Genomic DNA, 25,739 nt, shown 5'->3' on the forward strand with positions numbered 1-25,739 from the left:
TGGGGTTGCCCCATCCCAGGTGCAGAATCCAGCACTTCCCCATGTTGAACTTCATGAAGTTGGTGATGGCCCAGCCCTCTGATTTGCTGAGGTCTCTGCAAGTCCTCCCTGCCTTTGAGGGACTCAACAGCTCCTCTGAATTTTGTGTCATCTGCAAACTCTCTTAGTATCCCTTCCAGTCCTGTATCCAAGTCATTTATGAAGATGTTGAAGAGCACAAGGCCTAAGCCAGAACCCAGCAGAACCTCACCAGTGACAGGTCACCAGTCTGATGTAACCCCATTCACTATTATCATGCTGCCTATTCCCACGGATGCTCCTCTTCTCTGTCCTTTCCGTCCTTCCTTCCTTTCTTCCTTCCTTCCTTCCTTCCCTTCTTCCTTCCCTTTTCTTTTATTTCTCTTCTCATTCAGCTTATTCCCTCTCCGTCACAAAACCCCAGGCCCATAAAAATCCCACTCAGTACAGCACTATCTCTTCCTTGGCCAGCACTAGCATGGAGGTGCTGTTGCTCAGCCCACTCCACCAGTTTCCCTGACATATGCTTTGTCTCATCCCTTCAGACAGGACCCAAGTCTGAGGCTGCACTTGCAGCTCTGTGTCCAGCATAAAGCAGGACAGGACCCAGGTTCCTTTCCTTTCCTGCCCACTCCTCTCTTTAGCATCTCCTTAATAAATCAATTGGATTTGGTACTTACCATACCTCTAGCAGACTGCTGGGGACAAAACTCTGCTTTCAGCATTGCTGGAAATCATTCAGTGACACTGTAAGGATGCAGCTGCAGGTGTGCTCTGTTATTCTCTGCAATGGAGGCTTGTTGTCTGTTAGACATACCAGGTTTCTGATACTGTGATTTTTGGTAGATGGTCCAAAGAAAAATTGGCTGCTCTCAGGACTGACAGCTAGCTTGCAGCCTGACATGAATGAAGAGCATAGCAAGATGGAACAGATTTTTGCCGCAAGCCTTCTTTGCTGATGTGTTAAGTTTGGCGGCATCATTTGGAGAAGTGAATTAATCTTCTTGGAATTGTGTACAAAAGAGACTGAGAAAGGAAAACGGAGGAAAAAAAGGATGTGTGAATCTGTGTTGATTATTTCAAAGTCATAAACAAGTGGCATCAGAAAAGATTTTGACAACCATATGGACTTTCAGAAGTGTGAAATCTTCTGAAAATTATATGCAATCATGTAAGGACTGGCATAAAAAAATACAAGATATGGATGGATGAGAAGTACAGACAAGGGACTGCAATCTGTGATACAGGAGTTAAGATTCTGGGTACATGAAAAAAATGTTATTGGGAAAAAAGTATATAAATTAAATTAAATTAAATTAAATAAGAGATTTCTCCCAAAGGTGGTAGGAATAACAATAGATCCTATTTCTTATTGCTGATTTTCAGAACTAGACTCTGGGGAACAGCAATCTCAGGGACTGAGCAACAGCTTTCCACTAAAATGATTATTGCTTTTCTGGAAAGCTTCACTGGAAATGCACGTGCAATCTGGATTTTACACAGGACAAAAACTACAGATAAAGGACGCAGGTCCTGCTGAAGAGCATCAGCTGCTTCAGCTGAGTTCAGTACCTGGTATGGTAGGGATATGTTTCTCCCCTGATGTTCACCAAGGGGACACTTCTTATCCCAGAGCTTTGGAAGTGCTATTGTTGCCCCTGAGAGGCAAGTAGGATGACAAGAAACCTTATCTGCAAATTTTGTAACTTTGGTGTAGCACATCTCCATACATGCTGTATGTGCCTATGGCAGGGACATCTCCACGGGCCACAGGGCCTGACAGATGAAGGTGCAAGATACGAAGCCGCTCAGACACCAGAAAGGAGTTAAGTGCTGCTCTGCTGTCTTGGGAAAATGGGGGCTATCAGCAGGGGCAACTCATCAGATCTGGACAAGGGTCACCACGCTGCTTGAGGTCTTACCTGCTAGGGGGAGAGAAACTTGAGAGGTCTAGGCTCTGTCTGGGGACTAAGTTCAAATGTGGTCACTGAGCATTTCTATAGCCAGAGTGTTTGATGTGTTTCCCCTTCAAGTTATTGCAGTGCACATAAGTTGCAGCCAAAATCTTTTCAGGTTACATTTATAAGTGGTGTCTGATTTGTCTCTGATTTCAGCTTCCCCTTTGGCAGCATTCCAGGTCCAGACACTCGTCTATATTGCTCATCACACTGTGAAAGATTGGGAAAAGGAGATGAAAGGTGAAAAACAGAAAGTGGAAAGCAAACCAGCTAAGCCATGTTAAAGAAGCTGGAGCAAAAGTAGGCTGAATGCTCAGGAAAAATGATCTATCATGAGAAAACACAGATCAGGGTAAAAGCTGGCTTTCATGTATCAGTAAAGATGTATGATGGAATGAAATGGATGATGCACATGAAATTCATCTGTTTGCGTAGTTTGGACACTGAATCTGACATGTCAGCAGTACTTAGGCTGGGAAGTTACTGTGGTTTGGAAAGAAGAAAAGTAAGTTACCTGTACATCCTGTAATGCACATTACTGTGGCTCACCAAAGCACTGATGTCTTGACCCAAAGAAATGCAAAAATGACCAACACAGGGAATCCCAGAGTAAACGGAAAGATCCTAACTGATCTTTCAAGGGAGCGCTGGTCTGGTTTTGGAAGCCCTACAAAAAAATTGCCTACCTCTGTTTTGCTTTGCACCCAGAATGATGAAAGTACAGCATCTGTGCACTGTATACACCATGTACTCTCCTATAATCTGATATTTTGAGTCCCTCTTTCCATTCTGCGATACTCCCATTAGACCTCAATATCTTTAAGAAGTCAGTACACACCCAAAAGAGTTCACACACATCTTTAGTTTTTCCATATGTCTTTTAAGTATAACCTTCCTCTTTTCCCCTTTTCTTTAGGCCATCACAACACCCAGTAATCCTTTGTTGTTTGGTGACGTTAGCATAGTCACCAGTAAATTTAACATCTCACTGTCTCTTTCCACCACTGAAGGTGGTACTTGAAGTTAGTCCTCAGAGGTTTCAACAAGAAAGTGTCACTTATGAGAAGGTGATACAGAGAAACATTTTTTTGCTATTTAAAAAGAAAACTCCTGAGAATACTTTAGGATGCCATAATCTGTATTTTCAGACTGTGGAGTGACAGGCCTAAAGAAAAGCATATCAAGACCCTCCTTATTTCTTTATTTAATGAGGTATGGGGTTTAGCTGAGGAATTTAAATGATTGACTGAGAAGTATTTGAAATTCTTGAGGGTCATAAAGATCAAGGCAAATGAATCAATCCAAAATAATTAATTTTGACACTGTGACAACTGCTAGCTGTTTATTTTTTCACCCAAACAATCTATGAATATTTTTTTCTTCTTGAAATGCTAAAGCAAAGAGTCTTATTTTCCAAAGAACTGCAACAGTAAATGTCCCCATATTAAACAAGAGCATTTACAGAAAGTTGTAGCTGTTCTATCTCTAATAGAAAGAAAATATCAGAGAAAATCGAATTTCTTAATTTTCTGATTCATTCACTCATTAGTTGGTTCTTAGACGCTTTTTCTTAATTAGTAGAGTTCTTATGAGACCAAGCAGCAACAGATACACATTAAGCACAGAGGAAAAAAACCAAACCAAACAAACATTGAGAAATAAATGTTTTACCTTCAATTGCAATAGTAATGCAAGAATCATATATGCTATGATCCTTCTATCAAGCATCATTGTGTATTGAAGAAGAGACTTTCAGAAAGGACAATTAGCTTTTCAACACTTTACTATTATTTATCATCTTTCTGATGGAACAAGATAGTTTAACAGTTTAATTTTGTTTTATTCCAGAACACAGATTTACTGTTTTCAAAAATACAACCTCAGGGGCTGGGAATACAGCAGTGCTTTTCCAATCTTCAAAGGCACCTCAGGACAAAAGTGCACAGAGAGCAACTCCAGAGGAAATACCAGCAGCCATTCACCAGCAGTCTTCCCAAAGAAAAAATGAGAATAAAATTGTGTTATCAAACCTAGCTGCTGCCTTACTCACTGCATGTTGGTTTTGCTTTAATGGCTACCATGAGGCTGGGAGAGACCTTCAGTGCTCTGCTTTCCTTGTGGCATGAGGGCAAAGCTCAGGTGGTTGGTAAGGGAAGATGAGAGCCATGGGGGACAGCATGCAGGTAAAGGCACAGAGCTGCTCGTGAAATCATGAAGCTCCATAAGACATGATGCTCGTTCACAGAAGGAAAAAAGAAAGAGAACTTGTATGTACAAAGTTGTGCTCCTTTGCTGCAGAAAAAGAGGAAGACATGGATCTTCTCTTTGGATTTTCATGCTTCTCATTTTCTATCCTATTGCAGTGCCATACCAACAAATGCCATCTATAAAAAGGAAACCTCAACAGAAAGCCATTAGGAAGAGGCCTTCTAATTAGTGATTTCCCCTTTCCTTACAACTCCAGCTTTGTACAGCAGTCTCCCCACTCCATGTTTAAAGCTGTATCTGCCTGTGAGTCACCCACAACACAGAGCACAGACCTCCCTCCATGAAGCACATACACCGGCAGATAATCCAGATCAGTTTACCTCTGTGTACCTGGCAGCATGCTACTGTGCAGTGACCAAATATCAGAAGAGTTTGTGGTTAATTAGGATCAGATTAATCCCTGCTGACTGCCTGTCTCTGTGTAAAAAGGGCACTAGAGGTTAGAAAGTATTAAGTACCTTAAATATCTACTTGCATAATGTAAAAACCTACTGAAGATCCAGACTTTGTGCTTGAAAGTGTTGATGTGAAATTATTTACCCCTAGAGGCACTTAAACGTTCTTCTTATCCTATCAAAGCAAGAAAATCCATTAAAAAATTTCCAGAAGAAAATGTAATAAATATTTGACCGCAGAAAATAATAAACCTGCAGCACAGTGGAGACAAGACCATCTACAAAACCAATGCCTTAGAGATTCTCAATGTTATTTCCAACTTTTAAGAATTTTGTTCAGTATATGAAGTATTCTTATGGCTGCAATAAACCTTTTTTTGTGATACAATTATACCTAGTTTTCAATTTTATTAGTTCCTATTTATCATAAAAATACAACAGCTGATAATTAGATAGCTTTAAATATACACTCTTTCTATGGCATTCCTCATGAAGCCCAAGGAGCTTCACAGACAAGACAGATTTCTTTGTTCTTATATGGTCAAAGTACTTAATGCATTCATGACCCTAAAATGCAAATTGTATTTTGTTGAGATGCTTAGCCATCCCTAAGCATGTATGTGGTTATTGGATAGGTTAAATTATGGAGAACTTTTCTGGTTTTCTGCTAATTTTAAATGTAACAATATTTTTATATAAAGAAGGATCCTGAAATTGATTTAAAAAGCTAAGCAGCTAGTAGAAAGATTTTTAGAGGCAAGATACACTAATAAAGGTTCTACAGGTCTGTGAGAAAATGTCAAATTTACACACATCACATACACTGATAGACCATTGGCCCTTTTTTCTTTATTATTTTTTGTTACTGATGCATTTATGTAAGTATTAGGGACATTTATATAATAACAGGATATTAGCTTATTTTGAGGTCATCTGTTCTTGTGACTTATTCCCCATTTACAGTCATAAGCTTCTCATTGTGACATCACCTTGGCGGCCGTAGCACTACCTGTGATGTCACCAAAAGGGATTATAACCTGAAGTGGGGAGTAAGCTGTAAGAGCAGATCAGCTCCTAAAGAATAAAGGTTTTGTTTCACCCTGCTAGCAGAGGGAGATGGAAACATCGACCCACCCTTTCTCCCCTACCTATCACGGTGGAGCAGGGCCATTTTACCACATAGGCTGGTAATGCTAGATTGGGGATGCCTGGGTAGAAGGCAAACTTTGATGCAATAAAATGGGTGCATGAGAAAACGCGTGCAACATGTACAAGTGCGTACGACCTTGCTTCTGTGCCCAGCTCAGGGGTACATCACAAGCTGGGGTGAGACGGTAGGGCAACAGCTTTCTGTGAAACTGCAGCGAGCACAGGGAGGCACATGTGGAATCCACAATGGGACACATTGCAGATGTGCTGCTCCTGCTGCGTGGGCCCTGGCAGCCCCAGAGGTCACACAAATATTGCTCAGTTGGGTCCAGTTTGTTTTCTGACCTGATCCCCAGGCTGAAGGGAGGGTATCTGTGGAACGACAGGCAGGATATAAAAGCTGTGGGTCAGTACCATGCCAGTTTACACAATGATGTGGCTTTCAGCGTGGATCCACCTGGTCACTTTAGGCCATGCGAGAGGTAAAACCACAGTTGGTGAACTGGCCTGTGCAGAGCTGCTCTGTAAATAATGTTCTTCCATGTTATTCATTCTCTAAGTTCAACTCTTACCTACTCAACCAAATCCTTCTTTCTGAAAACTAGACTTCTTATGGTAAGTCAGCATTGCAACTTCATAAACATCTTCATGTTTTCGTCTCCTGTTTGGTTCCCTGTCATTTCAGCCATATCAGCAGCAGAAATTGCAATTGGCAACATACTCATATGAGGACCTCTTCCTATGTCATTTACTTGGCATCATTCATTTGGCACTGTGAAAGACAGTGATAGTCAGTTAGATAAGCATTTGGGAGTATCAGCTTTTAACTTATTTTATATTCTGTGTCAACAGCAAATGCATTTAATTTGTCAGTTCTTGTAGTCATTTGGGAGGAAAATATTCTGCCACAATGCTGCTCCCCACACTGCTTTTGTCTCACTGGCATGTCTTGTCTGCATGTGAATTTCCACCAGGCCCCACGCAGAGTACTGTCTCTCTCTCAGAAGCATTTTGAATCTGCAGATTCCAAAAGGATGTCATTTGGGAGCAGAGGTGGCATTTCACACACTGGCAAGTCAACTCTGAATGTGCTGATGCAGCACCTCTGAGCTACTGCAGGCAGCTAAGGAGCTGATCTGTGACAGCAGCCCTCACGAGTTGCTGCGCACTGAGGAAGGCTCTTATCATACATTCAGAGTCCACAGGGAAGAGGCTGTACTGCTAATACCTTCATGTAACACTGAAGGAAATATATACACAGTTGAGATTATCTCTTTAGAGCTCATGCATCTTTTTTCCCAGAGTTCCTTAAGCCACCTTCCCCTGTGAGAAATGCATAGGAGAACTACTTGCATTACAATAAGGATGTGCAAAATCTTTAGTTTCTCCTCAATCAGCTTTTCTTCCTATTTTTTTTGGTTTTTAATTCAAATAAGTTTCATCAAGCTAAAAAAGAGAAGTGAACTTATTCTTGTGTTTTCTCAGCCCTTTTGAAATTTGTCTACTGAAAAATTTATAACAAAAACAGTCACTGCTGGTTAGAAAACTGTCTTGATTTGGGGCTTTTACTCAGCCTACACCCTCTGCATGTGGAAACACGTCACTTCATCAGTGTTATGATATTAATCTCATTCAGTGGAAGAGGAACTCCCATTTGCTTTGCTTTGCTTCCCACCAGAAAAGGGTACCACTGCAGAAGACATCACATAACACATTAGAAATACTTACCCTAAAATCTGAAAAAGGTCTTGACTCTAGCACTGATTTCTCACACCACTTATTAAGTTACTGCCTGACTAAGTTTTTGTGTGCTACCACTACCTGCCTTCAAAACTTGGTAAAGTCCAGGTCTCATTTATTCCGGGACTCATCCCAAAAGCTCCCATGGCAGAGCCTAGATCCCACACAATCCTCCAATGCCCATCCATCAGCCCTTGTATCCCCAAGAGTGCCCATATGTCCTTGGACATCTTGCAGGGCAGAAAACACTGATTCCCAGGGTGACTTTGTAAACTCCTCACCCTGTTATTCCACTTGCAGTATTAGAGATACAGAAAAATGAACCCACAAAAATGTTATATTTGTGTTTTAGAGCCACAGGGGCTGAAGAGGATTGAGAACCAAGAAGAGGATTGAGGACCAAGCTGCACAGTTTAGTCACAGCTAGCCTGAGCCAGTGCTCCTCTGCTATATTGACTGCACTATGGGCTGGGAGACTACCTCTGACTGCGGAGCCACCAAAAAGCCTCTATTGCTGCTAATTACTCCCTCCTCCTCTAAGGAGAGGGAAGTGGTCTGGTGTCTCCTGCAGAATGGAGCTTCATTCTGGGATTCTGCACTGTATGACCTCCCTAGCAGGTCCTGGCTGGCCAGGCACTGGCACCAAGCCCATCTGCTCAAACCATGACAGCTCACTGAGCAGATGGACATTTTCTTTGAAGGTGACCCTTCACAATATGCATGTGGATAGCAGTAAGAAAATTCACTTGAACTTGCTCAGCTGGGAGTTTTGCAGCTCCACAGCCAGCTGCCTCCCTGCAGAATAAGCTCTGTATAAAATGATGATGCAAATTTTTCTTGTCCTGAGATTCAGCAGAACCACCTTCCTGACAGAGCAAATGTGCTAGTGTCTTGCATTGCAGGCTCTCTCCTGGAGGAGAGATATAAGCAGGAAGGAAGTTGATTTGGATTCTATTTAATTTCCCCAGGGTTATTCTATATGTTAAAGAGAGCAAGCACACAAAAACCAGATGCAGATAGAAGGTTAAATTCTGTTATCATTTATGAAGGATTAAGTGTATAGTAATCTTACTGATAATAGGGTTGTGCTAGAGTGGAAGGAAGATTATCAAGGGCTGGGCTTGATGAACTCAGAGGTCTTTTCCAACTTGGCTGATTCTATGATTCTGTGATTCTATGATTACGGGAGCCTGACCTGACACAGAAAAGCAAACAAGAGGTTTCTGAAGAGGAAAAGCTGCTCCCCAACTGGTTCTCTTATCTTTTATCTTCCAGCCTTTCCCTGGGCCAAATTCTGATCCAGATCACTGTGTAAAGTCCATGCAGCAGAAGACCAAACTGGCCAGGGCCCAAAAGAAGAACTGTTCCCTTGTTCCTCTCAGCAGCTACACCAAACTAGGGCTTGATTTTCTTAGAACACAGATTAGTAAATCAGAGAAAACTCCAGTCTCTTATGAGAAACAACTGGTTGTGGGGAAAGGTTTCCTAATAAATCTCTCTCTGCCCCTAGTGCCCATGCGGGCTGTGCCTTTCCCTCTGGTTTCTCATTTGAGTCCTGTGACTTCTAGTGCTACCAGGGCTGAACAATTTCCTCACCTTCCTCCCTGATGGCATGGAGGCTCAACCCTGAGTCTGTTTTCCACAGCCCACAGTCCTCCAGCAGCTCCCCATCTGCTCCAGGACCCAATTTTGCCTTTCGCAGTGCTGTACCTTAGAGTAGAATCTGGCCCACGAAGACCTTGAAGACGAAGTTCTGGAGAACAGCTGCCTCTGACTGTTTCTCTTTTCCTCATCTTTCTTTTTCTACTTCTACATACTTTTGGACAAGACATTGCAGAGCCACTTATGATGGCTCTGTCAGTGCTGAGCAGCTGTGGGTGCTTCAGCAGTCTGTCCCCTTGCCCACTACCATGGTCACTCAGGAGGACATAGAGGGCCCGTGCAGTAACAGCATTGGCACACTGCAGACACAGACAGGATCTAATCCATTGATGAAAACAATCACCACTTATGGCTTGTCTCCAGTGCTTTCCACCAGTTTGCTCCCTGTCTGGGGGCTGTTCACACATCAGGAAGCTCTTTGCTGTTTTCCCTCTCAAAGAGTGGTGGTTTTTCTGCTCAGTGAGGGAATGGAAAGATTGGGATCCCTCTGCAGTTTTCAGAGCTGCACCTGTAGATGCTCAGAGGACCTCCACAGAGACACAGGATTCTGTGATCCAGGTTCCTACACACACACCCCTGTGCTGTGTTTTCTCCAGACATCCTCAGCTTGTGCCTTTTCTCACTTCCTTCAGAGGCAGTCTAAGTTATCTCAGTGTGAAAAACCATTTCTCAAAATACAGCTGCGACCTCTGCCCCTTTATGGCTTTGAGGAGTTATCTTAAAAATAAAATTATTTCCAGAAAATGTATCAGTACTTTCCTCAGTACATTGTGATGCATAGCCAGATTCAGACCAAAGAAGGATGTAATGCCTAAACTAGGACACAGGCAGGTATGAAGATGCTAAAAAAAAAAAAAGTTTAAATCCTTTAGAAAGACCCAGAAACTCCCTTTCTCAAAAGCATCCCAACCCCCAACCCTACTACATCAGTAGGTCCAGGACACCTCTATTTCTAACACAGGATTTCTGTAATTAGCTTATTTGATTTGCAGGCCCCCCCAAACTACACTCATTTGGACAGCTCAGTTCCTGGCTCCATGGACTCACTTGGCAAACTCAGTTTTCAGACTCATCCTCATGTGGCACCAGCTTCTCCACAGACACCCAGTTGTCAGCCTTGGATCTCAGTTTTGGGAATAAAAACTTAAAACTTGGGTTGCTAAACTGAACAGGTGTGAGAATTTTTGTTTCTGACCTTGATTATGATACATATTCACAACCTTCCTCCAGTATTTTATAACTTATTTTTTAGTCACAGTAGTTTCACTGACTCTTACTTCTTTCTTACTCCACTGCCTTCTATATTTCTCATCATTCACCAAAGGATTTCTTTTCTTTTTATTATATGTAAAGCACATTTCTTGTTTTCCATGGCTGCTTTGTACAGTGTTGATCCAGTTTTAGTTTTATTAAGTCCTCTCTCCTTGTCTGCAAACACTGTTTTTGCTGCTAAGGTTCCTCTACATCCTTCCTTTCCTAAAGTACGTGCAGAGAGGGAGGATTTGAAACAAACCCCCCAATTTCTAAGTTCCCCTCTGTGATGAGACAAGACCCAGAACACATATTACCCATTCCCACTGAAACTATGCTGCTCTACACAACATTTATACCAGGTGTAATTTTCAATTACATCTTCCATAAATACATATCACAAATGTGATAGTAACATTTTTGCAAAATGGCAGTTGAATGCTAATTTTTGACAGTCATGCCTAAAACCTCCAGGGACTCCTTATCTTTCTTTTAAATCTTAATAAATCCACAGGACAGTAACAAGCAGGGCACAGAGGAAATGTCTTATCAGGTTTGGAGCCTCTGGGAACTTCATATCAAATCCACCTGTATAGTCCTCACCAGTGACCGCAGTTAATTTATCTGTTGACAGCTCTGAGCCCTTTGAGAAATCACTTGGTGGCCTCTGTTTCATTCCCTCTGAATACAACTCCAGTCCAGTGGACACTGTTAATGATAACTTCAACAGAGAGGTCCTCATTCAGTCAAACCCTTAAGCTCAAATGTAATTTTCAGCATAAGGATACTTTATTGAAATCCCTAGCAAAAGCAACATCCCTGCCTGTTGTACTAGACTGCGACTGACCAAGCTTTTTCCCTTCACCAGTCCTAGCAGGAATGTAGTCTAAAGCCCAGGATCTTTAAAAACAGACCCCAGTATCCATATCTGTTCTGATGTCTTCTCAAAACAGAAGAAAGAGAGGAACAGCACAAATACAGAGGAAGGGAGGTCTGTTTTTTGCTTCATTCTCATTTGGGTCCTAATTCCATTGTGAAGCTGTTCCTTACCTGTTAAGAATAAAACAGGTGCACCTAAATTATTGCTTGATTGTAATGAACTTTTTCCCAATGTCTTCTTCCAACAGGAATGTATGTTGTCAAATAGCTAAGTATATGTATATATATATAGTGTCAAACTCTGTGAAGACCAATGAACTGCAGTTTTACATTAATTTTTAAGCCCAAATCTTCCTTTAACTGGCATTGTGAAGCTGTGAGGCTGAACCTGTGAGGCTGAACCTGTGAATGTGATGGGGAGGATTTTTAACCCCATCACACGAAGAAAGCCATGAACAGCTATAACTGCTCTTAAAGCAGTCACAACTACAGCTCTTCTGCTTCTGCTCCATTCAAAGCAACCCCTTTCTTATTCAATCTCCTTCAAGTGCACCATGTTGTTGTTTCTTTCCTTCTGGAAACTAAAGAGTAAAAGAAAATATTGCTATTTGGGATGGCATTAATTTAAAAAAAGGGGGAAATAAAGACATTTTAATTGCATGGGATTTCTGAATAAGTTTTCAAAGTGGGGGTAAAAAAATAGCTGTGTGCCTGGTACACAGAGAGCCCTTTCTCTTTCCCTTTGTGGCAGAGGAATCAATGGAATTCATATAAAAGAAGGAGGGGGGTGGGAAGAGAGATAGGAGATGCCTTACTCGGTACCAGCAGGTCACAAGTCTCATGAGGCTCGAGCAGGGCTTGCAAGGAAGCTGCTGACTCTATCTCCATGTGTACCTTTTTGTTCCTTGCCTTGGATTTGCTGGTCAGTGGCATGCTGCTTTGCCTGGCTCTCCATAGAGCTTGTAGCCTACAGGAATTTGGACAGAGTGGTACAGACATCGCCGACAGAGACTCTGATCACTGACTATCCCTTTAAATGCAGTCTCATGACTTAGTCTTTACTCCACTACCTATTAAAGAAGGAGACAGACAAGACGTTCATAGACAGCTTCCATTCAGACACACAGAAGGACACAGAAAGGCAAGACAATTTAACAGAGCTAACTGTGAGTAAATGCAAAGCATTAGAGGTGTTCTCTAGAGCAAAGGGCATGGAGAAAGATTTGTAGAAAATCCTGAGGTGAAAGAAGGTGCAGTAGTTTTTAAAATATACTTGCATACAATCTTCAGAAGGTGAAATTCTGTAAGGAAAGCTATTCTGTCATTTTAGCATTATTCCTTTTAATATGAATCTTAAGTGCCTCTTTATATAAAGTTGACCAATACTTGATTTCAAAAAAAAATACGACATAGTGATTTTGTGCTGCAAGCACCAGAACCTTTTGCAAATACAACCTTATTTTCCCTGGGATAAATTTCATAGGAGGAATATCTGCGGGGACATTTGAAGCCAGCCTTTTGCAAATTCGGATCTAAAGCCCAGCCTGGAGCCTCCAGTTAGACTTCTGCACCTCATGAGGGGTGGCCTTTCTTTTGGGAGTGTTGGGGACAGAAAGGAGCTGCGGGTGCTCAGCAGCTTGGAGACTGCACTGAGGTGCAGTCATCATGTGTGCAGGTAGCTAACTTTTTAACCAAGGGGCTCTTTGTCTCCACACAAGAGAGACAAGGGACTCTGTAATGTCCAACCATCCTATATGCTGCAGCATTCTGGAAAATTCAATCCTTGTTAGTCAACAGAGTCATCAGCATGTCCCTTTTTCTTTTTTCTTTTTTTTAATGACAACAGATACTGAGTAGACCTGGACAAGTATTTTAATAGTGATCGTTACTATTGCCAGTGATATCTCAGCACTGATGGAATGAGAAAGTTTCTCTGTCTCTCAGCCTATTACTTTCCTAAATATATCTGTGTTATTAATTGCAGGTATGATTAGCTGGTGGAGAGTGTTCCCAGATCGCCTTCATGTTGCCCATTTTCTTCTCTGCATTTATCCTGTCTGCTTGCTGCTTAACCAAAGGAAACTGCATCTCCTATGATGAGCTGAAAGAGCTGAAAACTGAATTTGCCATCAAACTCTACCACCATGTATCTGAAGCAGAGAACAGAACGAATCTGGTAGTCTCTCCAGCAAGTGTGGCTGTTTCTTTGGAACTGCTGCAGTTTGGAGCACAAGGAAATACCCTTACAGAGCTGCAGGATGCCCTAGGATACAACATTCATGGTATGTATTGCTTAAAAAAAATACTTACTGTCTTATATTTTTTAATAAATTCATAGCTTAATAAGGAGAACATGAATGGGACACGTCACACTAAACTTCCATTTTTTGCTTCACTGCAAGATCTAGTTTAGGGGTGTTTTCTCCATCTTTGATAGGCAGGTATCATATGGACAAAGGAAACTCAAAGGAGTAGCTGATATATGTGTTATTGTTCCACTTTTTCCTGAATCAGTGCTTACTCACAGAACAAAAATACAGCTACATTTAGAAAAGACACTTCCATGAACAGCAGAATTGCTCCAGATCTCCTAGAGGTTCATCGTGTCCACCTTGCCGTGTTCTCCCCAATGTGTTCTGCAAAGAGGTGCCAGGCAGAGGAGAGTTGTTTTCTCTCCCATCCATTAACAAATGAAACCTGTAGAAGTTGAATCATCTTTAAGACTTATGATGTTATTACAACTGGCCAAAAAGATGAAAAGTTATCAGAAGGAGACTGGCAGACAGAGATACACATTGACAGATGGATGGTGCAATTGCATCTTTCCCTGAAAGCAGGCGAAAATAAAACTCACTGGGAATTTGGAAGGGATGTGGGAAAGACAGATGTCTTTAAATCCAGCATTAAGTCAGCTTAATTTAAGGATGCTGTTTTCATTTTAGCTTTGGATTATCCTACCATCTCACATCACATGTCAAAAACTATTTTACGTTATGGGCAGAATGTTTATGAAAAGCAGATGACTGCCTCATCTTCAAAATTTGCAGCTTATATACAAGACTTATGTATAGACATGACACTTCTATTTCTCAGCATAAAATTCACTTTCAAGGAGTAAAAACTAAAGATAAAACCTACAGTAATTTCATCTTCCTGTGCTGTAACCTGACTTAGTTACCATCACCATTCTGTACAAGATCAATATTCGAAACCAACACAGCAGTCAGAGCTAACTCTGGCTGACAAATCAAGATAAAGCCATCAGCTACATGTACTGACATAGGAACAGTGCATCTATATTACGAGCAGCTGATACAATGAACTCTTGCCTATAAGACTCCTATTTCTGTAAATAAATAAATTTTCAAGTAAATTTTCAGTAAATTCAAAGTAAATTTTCAGTTCCTAAACAACATTAATTCACACAAGGATTATGCCTTGCTTGATGCTTCTGGTCATTAAGGGTTCAGTTATAAAGAAAGAACCTTACAGAATAACATTTCACAGTGAAATTCAAGCACAGATCTCCACAGAAAATGTAACAAAGAGAAGTGCAGAGGTTGTTAATGACTTGCTAGCTCTTTTATGCTCTCTTCTCACGTGGCACATCATAGCAAGCAGACATTATATCTCCATTTTAGCTGTTTGTGGCACAAGCCACATGAGCTTTGGCTTTCAGTAATAATAATGCACGAATGTGAAAATAAAGTAGGATGGGATCTATTGCTATTGGTTATAACAGCATATTTCCAGAAATGAGGAAGGAAACCACTTCCTCAAATGGTCTAAATCAAATAAATAAGTCAAATAAATAAATCAAATATTTAGATGAAATTTCCTATCATATGAGTAAAACCAAATTATATGGGTATGCATATGTGATAAAATCCCTTTCTTCAACTAGGTGTTTGCATCAATGTTTTTGTTGGTCTGCCCTAAACAATAATGAAGGATGAGGTTAAAAACTTAGCAGGCTGAAAACAATGAAAACATTGATGGTTTATTTACTGTTCATGGAGAATCTGCTCTTGCACGCACTTGTAATCTTCTTTCAATGTTTGGAAGATTTGTTCACTTTTATTCTAATACTAAGAAAAACAATGCATAAAGGGATGTATCTCTAGACAGCACAAACAAAATTACATGCTTTAAAATGCTTTCTCCTAGATGATTTATTTTATCAACAGTAGAGTATTTTAAGGCAACTTTTAGCTGTTCTCCAAGTAAGAACTCAGGACTTTGGTTAGCTAAGCACTTTGGGGAAGTTACAAGTCTGGGATACTACCCCTCACATTCACATCTACTTCCAGTTTGCCATCCTTAATTTCTCACATCTTCCAGAGAGCTTGCCAGATGCTCCCATACTAATGCAGAACACACAAGGAAAGCACTTTACACCTCAGATTATGTGAGATTTCTAGACATCTGTTCAAGGAGTTCAATATTTTATCCCTTAAAGATTAATAGAACCAAATTTTAATACCAAACTTCCCACAGGTGATTAGTCTTCCTCCAGATTACTAAAGTAGTTAACTATTAGGTCAGAAAACACACACTGGATTCTCAGGTGGTAGAAATCGATAGATGTGAAACTCGCCTTTTGCACCATGAGAATCTGAAACAATGCAGTAAAAGTCTCCTGATGACCTGTCTGGCAGCTGGAGTCTCACAGTGATCCTGCCCTTGACCCAAGGCCCTTAACTTGATCAGCCTGGGACAGGTCAATCTATGTGGGATTCACTTCTCTGGTTAGCCACCCCAAAACACCCATGTCCCAGATGGGAGTCCTGTCTAACTTCCCTCCTGCTCTGCCTAAATCACCCTTCAAGAGAGTCTATGGGAACTTAGTGATTTTAAAAAGACAGGATTCTCTGTGTTTTCAGGGCTTATGTTCCTTCTGGGCTCACACCTCAGCTATGTATCCATCACAGAAGCCACCACTGTTGAACAACTACGAGCTTTTAGTAACAGGAGACCAGGGCATTATTCAACTATTTCCATTAGTAGACAGCAAACCAGAGAACACATGATTGAATTTTGGAATGACACTGAGCTTTTAATTGCTACAAGCATTTTGGAGGATTAGAATAGTATTTAAAAGGATCCTGGAAAGCCAGAGAAACGTGTGAACTTAATAGGACACAATTCAGTGAGGGCAAGTGTAAAATTCTAGATTTACAAGAAATAATCAACCATTCAAATTGGGGAACCGTGAGTCAAAAAATAGTGTTGAATGGGAAATACAATTGTACTCTAAAAAAAAGCAGACATTGTTGTGGGCTGTATAAATAGACAAGTCACTTATAACACATGTGAAGCAACCATTAGTTCTGTTTAGCAGTGCCAGGGCTCATCAGCAATACTGGACCAGTTTGGGACACCATCCTTCAAGAAATAAAACAATGGCTAGGGGCCAAGAGGGGCAGAGACTGACCTGGGGCTGTCAGAGCCTTCCCTGGGATAGGTGGATAATAGCAAGAGAAGGAGAGAGAGAGGTACTAGATCCCACTAATGGGAACTCAGACAGGGCCCAAGACCAAAAAATAATGTACCTTATAGAACTGTTCAGAAGTGTGTTTGCATAGATATGTGAACCTGACGTGAGATCAGCTGCTTGACACATCTGCACTAGAGTGATTTCTACAGCAATATGAAGAGTGCTTTATACCATGCCTAGAGCATCACCGCCCTCAGCAGCAGCACTTGACAGTAATACTCCATAAAGTCAAGGGCGCTTCCGTTGTTATGGTGCTTTAACAATCAGAGGACACCAGTGTCATCACTGGAGCTGAGAGCTGCGGAGCCCTGGGGCAATCCTTAACCTCAACATGGCAGTTGCAGTTTCTCCCTCTCTCTTGCCTGGCAGATCAAAGCATGCAGGACTTCTTGCGCACGGTGTATGAGGGAGTGACCGACTCAAGCCAAGGCACGGTGGTTCAGCTGGCGTGTTCCTTCTTTGTGGATGCTGGCGTGCAGCTCTCGCCCCACTTCACTGCACACGCTGCACGCTGGGCGAACAGCAGCCTGCAGCAAACCAACTTTACTGACCCAAACAGGACCGCTGCCCAAATACAGGAATGGATCACCAGTAACCTCGCAGGTAACAGCAACCCACAAGAATGCACATGAATAAAATGTAAAATGAGAGTGATGAAAGAAATTGTATTTAACCAAGTACAGGTTTTTTGCCACACTCTGCGTTGTCCAAACCAAGGCTGAAAGCCAGAAAATCTAATTCTTGTGCTGACACTCATTTTTAATGTGAAGAAAGAGTGGGAATAGGTCTGAACCTGTGAGTATAAGCTTGCAGTATCAAGCTGGTAACCACTTGGCCTTGTTCCTCTAATTTTTAAAATGGCAATCCTTTGCAGTGTTTTCACTTTTAATGAGGAACAGCCAAATTCCCCAGGGACCATGTTTATGGCACTGAATGCTTTCATGGTGTTATGGGCAACATGGAGGGCCATAAGCTCAGCAGTCAGAATCTGAGTTTAAAAAGTCAAAATGGGAAATAAAAAGAATTTACTTTCCACATAAGCAAGAAAAGTAATGAAATTAATTCTGTGTAATGAAAAAAATAATTGGAAAAGAAAGTCCTTTAGAAGCACCAGAGCAAATCATTCCCTGATTTTCCCCATCAACTTAAATTATGTGAATGTTAATTTGGCCAGCAACATGTAAGCTAATGTTAAATACACACATTGAAGCTGTTGAAACTAATGAAAAAAAAATTCTGTCCTTCTCAAGTGAACACTAAGAAGTGATCCAGCTCCATGACAGAAACATATTGTTCTAGAAGCAGGTACTAAAATGGGAGGTCAAACTGCAGTGCTCACATGCAGTATCAGTGAATTAAAAGCGGATCACTCTTTCAGAAATCTTTGACATACCCAAAGCAGGATCACCTAAACGGACAAGTAAAGAGGAGAAGGGGAAAATGAGGATATAAGCTCCAGTTGACTTAGTTGCTCCGTAAAGCAACCTGTAGTCATGCCATAAGGTATTTCTGGTACTAATGATGAACAATTCTGAGATATACCTGGGCACATTTAACCCATAAAAGCAGTTAGAGCCAGGGCACAGTGCTGAGTCCTGGGCTGCCATCATCTGCACTGCTCAGCAAGTAGCACAGTGCTGGCACAGCTTTGACCCTCGACACTGCCCAACTCAAACTCAGTTCTGGGGAGAGCATGGACCAGCAGGCAATCCAGATGAGGTCCGTGTACATGTGGGGAGGGGAAGGTAGAGGATTAACGGTGCCTTATGAGCTTTGCCTCTTGCCCTTAGGGATGGAGAGCAGTCCTGACTTGCTTTATTTAGTCACACAGTTCTGGCCTTTAGGCCTGGGCAAGTAGGATGGCGTGTGTCCCTCTCCCTGTCTCTTTTCCACGCAGATGGGGATGTGCACGGCATGCCGTTGGAGACTGCTGGGTCGTCGCTCAGCCAGGTTGCCTTGGTGAGCACCATGTATTTCAGAAGCATGTGGCAAAAGAAGTTTTCTCTTATGGACACTCAGATGTTGCCTTTTACCACATCAGAGGGCTCAACCCTGAAAGTGCCCACAATGCATCATACAGCTGAAGTTAACTACGGTAACTGTCCTTAATTCAGATTTGAGCTATTGTACAACCTATTGTACAACCTGGAACAGTTTTATTTATGTATTTTCCACAAGTACCACACTAAGATAGTGTTATTTTCCCAGCTTAGAGAAGTCTCAGAAGAAATCCCATCAAATGAAGAGACCACCTAGGTGGCCAACTTGACTCCATGTAATCCCAGACATTGACTAAACAGATTCTGCATTCAGAATGGTTCCTAAAATATCTACTGTCCCTGTCCCATTCTTCACAGGTCAACACACCTCCCACTGCTCCATAACAAACTTGTCAGCTGTAGCAAACAACAAAAAGGCACAAAGATAATGGACCAGGAGAAAGGAACATAGGAGACTGAGGGTACCACAGTGTAGAAAGTCCTTTACAATAGCATGGAGCTTGTTAAATAAAGCTGCCTCGGAAAGGAGGACCATGGGAAGCACATTTGACCCCATGATAGAGGGGTAGTTAAGACTAAAACCATATCAAGCCAATTGGATTTGTGGGGTAGATAAAAAATTTTCTGGCCCCTCAACCTAATCCCTGCTTGTTGTTTGAGTGCGTGAGCACCAGAGGGAGGATGGCATAACCAGAACACCAGCACTACACACCTGCTCTTCTTGTCTCTAGTCACAGCCTGTTTCTAAGACTTTAGGGTAAAACTGCAGATCTTCAGGGCCAAATTCTGTAAGAAAAGATAATTTTTTATGGTGCTTAAACCAAATCAGTGGATGATTTCAGCATGGACTTAAACCAGTATAAATATAGGTCAAACTTTTATTTTTACACTATATGAATTCAGTGTAGGCTACTTTAAAAGGCTTGATGTATGTGGGTTGCTGACAAGAGGACACGTGCTGCAGGCTTAATTTTCTACCTACAGGAATTATGCCAGTTAGCTATACAACCTCTTTCAAAATATAAAAATCTCCTTTCCCTTCTAACCTAAATTTCAGAAGTGCGCTCGGGTAAAAACCTTCCTCATTCCAAGTCCAAATTTTTTCAAGACCAATTTATATCTCTTAATATCATGCCAGCTTTAAGTTAAATAGTTTCTCTTCAGCTTTGATATTTATTCCCAAATGTTATTTGCAAGTTACCAAGCTGCCTCTCAATTTCCTGTCAGATAAGCTGAAGAAGCTGGCTCTTCTAAGCTATTTGAAAACCAGGCTCCAATTCTCTACTAGTTCTTTTTTTGCACTTTTCCAAATTGTCATGGTTTTGCTCTGGGTCAATTTGCTCTCACTCTCCACACAATTACTGTAAATTGAGAGAAGGTTTATGCAGACAAAAGAGACTGGATTGGGGAAAAATAATATTAACATTTATTGCTAACAAGCTAAAACTAAAGAACTATATCTATAACAATTCTATTTAAGTAAAAGTATTATGTATTTACAGAAATACCTCTCCCCCCTTTGTATCAGTCCAAGGAGGAGAAGCAGTTTCTTTCTCCATTCTCGGAGCTCCAGGTCTCTTCAGCACTCTTGTCGCAGCTGGAAGTCTTTCTCTTTTTCTCTTTCTCTGTGTCGGCTTCCAGGGCTGGGCCTACCGCCCTCCTGGGCTAAGACTGGAGGCTGGGGGTTACCCAGGCCCTGAAGGTCTTCTCTTCCATGGACTTGCAAGGGGACACTTGCCTTCCATGGATCTTCACCACAGAGTCACAGGGGATAATGACTTATGAGTCCACCCCTGTTTTCCTGTGGAGGTCCCTCCCCACGGGAGAACAGTCCTCAATAGTCCTCTCCGACATGGGTCTAGCATGGATCCTTCACTTGGATCCCAAGCTTACCCGAGCCTTTTTTCACTCCGGCGTAAGCCTCTCTCTTAGGGTCATAAACCTTCAGCACTAACAGCATGGATCTCTCACTGAGATTCCCAAGCTTACCCGAGCCATTTTCGCTCCGGTGTAAGCTCTCAGGGTCATAAATCTTCAACAGGACTCTGCCTCATTTCAGTCCCTCTCATGAAGTCTCGGCTCCCTGGTACATCCACAAGCTCCTCTGTGAGCCGCATGAGGGTCTCCTCACCCCAACAAACTTCTACAGGTGGCAGGGATTATTTTTCAGTCTTTTCCCTGCTGAAGGGAGAGAGCGAAAGGGAGGACAAGCAGCCCCCCTCCTTCGAACTTTCCTTCTCTCTCCTGCAGCTGCCAGCTTCGACCTTGGAAGTCCCTTATCTCTTTGCCGGAATTTTTCTGCAGCGGTTTCTCGTCCAAACAGTCAGTCCTCTAAAGTTGGTTTTTTTCCACTCTCTTACAAGAGAGAAGGGGGGTTTCAGTGCTACACCTGCCCCCAGCCCAGGCCAGGGGAGGAGGGAGCCTTGGCCCACCTCGGGGCCCGCCGCCGCCTTTCCTACATGGCTGCTGCTCCTAATTTCAACTGCGCAACCAACCTTCTCTTCCGTTTTCTTAAATATGTAATTAGCAAAGGCGTCACTAAGAGTTTTGATTGGCTTTTTGTCCGGAAATCCACCTGGACAAAACCATCCTCAGCCCCAGGGGCTGGCTGGCTGGGCAAAACCACAACACAAATTTAAATCAATCTTTCTTGAGAATGATCAGGAATGTAAACAACACTTTTAATGAAGCTATATTCATGCTTGTTAAAATGATTTTAGTATTTCTATGTCTTTCTAAAAGTACTTTGCATAGTGTAGTGCAGAACCAGCTCAGAGTGGTTACTCAAGGTTGGCCCCACCTGGGCCTTCTTCCTTTCTGCAATTTTTTCCAGCTGATGAGTCCTAGGTAAATCAAGGGGAGGGAAATCTCCACTTGCATGTATCTCTTTTTTGTGTGTTTTTGAACCACCATTTGATTTCCACCACTCTAGTCATCATGGCAAATCCCTGTCTTTGATGAAAGTCTTCAGTGTGGACAATACTTTGGAAAGCCAGTAGTAACTCTTTTCAACCCAGGAGCCACGCTTTTGCTTCAAGTGTCTGTGTGCTGCTTTTCTTTGCCAGCTCTAATTGCCATCACTTTTACTTGTAAATAGTGCCACAGTGAAATTATGTTTACTGTTCTATCTAAAACTAGATGGCTGGATCTATGCCTTTTTATCAAATTAATTATTGAGTCAAAAAAGTTTATAGATTTGTTTGCTAGTCTATGATATATTGTAATTTATCTCACTTTCTATTTCCCTCTGTGATTTGATTATTCTTTTCTCCAGAGTACTTTCTACAACTTCCCAGATTACTTTCTTTTTCTTTATAAACTGACTCCTTTTTTCCAATCATGGGAAACAACTGAATTACAGTCTATTAAAAATTTTGCTCGTTTGCAATTCTACATCCAAGTTCTTCTCATATTTTTGGGGTGGTGATCATCCAGGCTCCAGATTATTATTCGTCTCTCTAATGTGATGTGAACTTCTGATGTGAAGTAATGTGAACTTTGTTTCCATCTCTGATAGTGTAATTACTCCTTTCTTCATTTCCATTAGGAACCTCACCATTATCTTTTGCTCTGTCATCAGATTACTTCTTTGCCACCAGCACCAACAAATAATTGGCATGAATCTAAAAAAATATCTAATAGCTTATATGGCTTAATAGCTTATATGGCTAAAACATTTTCCTTTGCTGTGCAACAGTCACATCAAGCAGGCAGATTGCAGCTCATTATTTCTATGCCTTTTTATCTCTGAATCATAACTCACCTGATCAAGAAATCATTTCTTATGCTCTTTGCAAGTTTGTCCTTACAGTTACGTCTTTCTTTGTGGCATCTCTTCTTCCTGGACACTCAGGAAGTCCCACCATGGCTTCTTCCTCCTGCTGGGACTGCCAGCTCCTGACTGCATTCACACCTCTGACTTGAAGCACTCCCATCCTATTTACATTTTAACCTTTTACAAGTTAAATTACTTTACTGAGGAGTGCCGTTTCCCTTTCCAAAACCCTACACCTCATCTTCCTTGTTGCTGAGCAACATGAACTACTACATCAACTCGATTTTTCAGCCCTGGGTGATTTTGTATCACCAGCTCACGGCAAGGCCTTTTGCTATCCATGATGTCTTGAATAGCTTACCCTTCATTGCTTTAAGAGATAAACAAATAGGTTTCTTGGGAACATACTTGGTGAGCACTATGTATTTCAGAAGCACGTGGCAAAAGAAGCTCCCCAAGTACAGCTATTACCTTAAGAATGGACCTTTTCTCTGAACTTTCCCTTTTAGTAGAGTGAAATAGAGAAATGAGAGGTCCAAAACAACAGTCAGGAGGCTGCCAGTGCTTATACAAGTGGGTATAGTCATGGAAAGCCAATGACCAGGAATTCAGCAGCTGAACGGCATTGTCTGACCCTATATTTGCAGCAGAATCCTTGCAAACTTGATGTGAAATTGTTAGTTCTTATTTGACCACTTGCCTAAACACAAGAACTCCATCCTATCCTCCTTAAGTAGGTAACTGAAGCACTAAATATTTGCACAGAAAAGTTAGCCAAAATACTAATCCAGCCTGAAGTATGTGAGCTTTCTGCAGCTGGAGAGACTTTTAAGAAAAGGCAAAATGAAAGGCATCATTTAAAATTTGCTGATTGTCAGACTTGATTGGGCCAATTCACTCTTTGTCTCTAAAAATGCCAGAAACATTTCTAACAAATCAGTTTGAAACAAATGCAAAAGACTGGCTCAGTACAACTAAACAGAGACCCAAGATAACTCTCTGTCATTATTAAGTGATAGTAGCTGTCTCCCACCAGGATACAAAAAAGCACAGAGTGAGAAAGATTAACTGTAACCTACTATCAACTGCAGCTTTTACAACATTGTTTATCCTGTTAACATTGCCACGCAGAACAAACCAGCCTGGGGACAAGTAACACTACTCTAAGAAAATGTCAACATTACTGTTTACACACGCCTCTTAAACGCTGCAGCTAGTTTACATATTCATTTTTCCAAGCAATTTGTAAACGATATTTGAATTCTAATTTAGCATATGTATAATCCTTATGGGATGCTCAAAATCAGTTCAAGCAAGGAACACTAAATGCTCTGACTCAATAATATTAAGTCTTTGATTTTCTTTCTAATTAACAAATAAGGACTGTATAACCTTTGCACAGAATGTGCTGACTTCAAAATATCAGCATGCCTGCAAATTAAACCACTCATGCCCAGTGCACTACAAATGTAAATCTTCCTTGTTTGCCCATTAGAAACCAGAACATCTTTTCCTAGCAAATGATCCACATGCTGGGAGTTGGTTTAACAGAGCAATTCTCTCTCCATGTTGCAAGGCAGGAGGGCTCATCTAAGAGTTTAAGATTTAATCTAGCAGAATAATCAACACTTTATGAATCCTATCTAGTCCATATCTGCAAAACTAACAAAATATTGTACACTAAGTATTTCAGACATCCTATAGCTATATGAACATATTGCCAAATATTTAGATATTATGAACATGAGCAATATATATTCTGTTATTTACAATCCCTGGTTCAGCAAGTGTGAGCACCTTGAAGATATAACTACTACAGCCAGGTGAAGAAAGAGTAGACTCAAATTATAAATATGATGCTTAAATAAGCATAAACTATTGTTTAATATAACCATTTGCTTCTTGAAATAAGGTTAAAACTGATTTTTAAAGGTCACAAAGACAGAAACATGAGGCAAAGTAGATTTCAGTTAAGTAGGATACTTCTTTTTGTTTTTGTAACTTCCATCAGCACTAAAATTTTAGTGAAAGATATTATAAAATTGCATGTTTAGTCAAAGAACATGCATTGCGGGAAGAGTCATCATAGTTATTTATTGTCAGTGCCTTGGTAGTATTTTTTAAACTCTGAGCAAGGAGGACAGCTCTTATATGAGAAAGTAATAAAATACCCATGCCCCGTTGAGGCAGTGCTTTGGGTACTATTACTGGCATTAGCACTTTTCTGCCAATATACATATGTCTCTCTCACCATCAGCTCTGTTCAGGCGAGAGACTATTGTGAGTTAATAGCAACATGAGCTGGCTACAGACAACTCTTTAAATGCTACCACAGCTGCTCTGAACTAGTCTCCTGACCCCAGCTACGGTTGTGGGTTTGGGGGTGGGGGGTTTGTTCCCACTTCAATAATGAAATGAGATCTACATTTGCCCACCCACAGGCCAGTTCCAGACTGCAACTCTGGAGGCTTTCAGTGTGGTCGAGTTACCCTACCTGGGGGAGAAACTCAGCATGTTCCTAGTGCTTCCCAACCATAAAAGAACGCCTTTGTCCCAGATTGAGTCTCACCTTTCTGCCAAAGACATAACCCTCTGGGCCAACAGCTTAAAGAGAACAAAGATGGACATTTTTTTACCTAGGTAAGCAATGTTAGCATGATGGCTTCACTACTTCAGTTGTCAGAATTTCATGTGATAGCACCTTCATGAGCAATATGTGAGCAAAACCAAGTGACGTGCTTTCTGTTTTGTTATTCATCTCACAATCAGAGATGGTCTTTCTTAAGCCACAAATAGGTGAGCTGGGAATGACAAGACTTTCTGGTATGCTCTGTACTGTTTAAAAAACCTAAGTATTTCAGTTGATCCTACAAGGTTTTACTTAAAATTTGTTTGGGGTTAACAGTCCTTTAAGGATCTAAAAGAGATATGTTGCTGGACCTTTCCCACACTCCATTTTTCTCTTTGCTTAAGGGAGAAAAAAAATACATAAACTTGTAAAGACTATCATGTGTTTTTTAAACTTGTCAGTGTACTGCAAAAAGGCACTGTACAAAGAACTTCTGCACACCCCTACCCTCATAGTCATACCCATCTTTCACGTCATTTATTTTTCACCTTAGTCATTTGCTGTTGTTAACAGACGCA

At 41.3% G+C, this 25,739-nt stretch overlaps 2 protein-coding genes across 3 annotated transcripts in view; both read left to right on the forward strand.

Annotated features, from left to right (window-relative positions):
* The window catches only part of FAM124A (family with sequence similarity 124 member A), a 56,365-nt gene extending 51,438 nt beyond the window's left edge, over positions 1 to 4,927 (forward strand). Inside the window, exon 4 of the mRNA XM_050331377.1 lies at positions 3,825 to 4,927. Coding sequence (XP_050187334.1) covers positions 3,825 to 4,010 — 186 coding nt within the window. The 3' untranslated portion in view covers positions 4,011 to 4,927. The remainder of the gene's footprint in view (positions 1 to 3,824) is intronic.
* The window catches only part of SERPINE3 (serpin family E member 3), a 58,520-nt gene that overhangs the window by 24,015 nt on the left and 8,766 nt on the right, over positions 1 to 25,739 (forward strand). Inside the window, exons 1-5 of one of the 2 annotated variants that reach the window (XM_050331380.1) lie at positions 11,365 to 11,432; positions 13,305 to 13,602; positions 17,187 to 17,420; positions 18,715 to 18,912; positions 25,034 to 25,232. In XM_050331380.1, coding sequence (XP_050187337.1) covers positions 13,344 to 13,602; positions 17,187 to 17,420; positions 18,715 to 18,912; positions 25,034 to 25,232 — 890 coding nt within the window. In that variant the 5' untranslated portion in view covers positions 11,365 to 11,432; positions 13,305 to 13,343. Of the gene's footprint in view, positions 1 to 11,364; positions 11,433 to 13,304; positions 13,603 to 17,186; positions 17,421 to 18,714; positions 18,913 to 25,033; positions 25,233 to 25,739 lie in introns of those variants that run through there. The other variant, XM_050331379.1, reaches the window with a different exon arrangement.

This window comes from Myiozetetes cayanensis, unplaced genomic scaffold (assembly GCF_022539395.1).
Source record: "Myiozetetes cayanensis isolate MyiCay16 unplaced genomic scaffold, myiCay2020 scf5-8, whole genome shotgun sequence".
Lineage (NCBI taxonomy): Eukaryota > Metazoa > Chordata > Aves > Passeriformes > Tyrannidae > Myiozetetes > Myiozetetes cayanensis.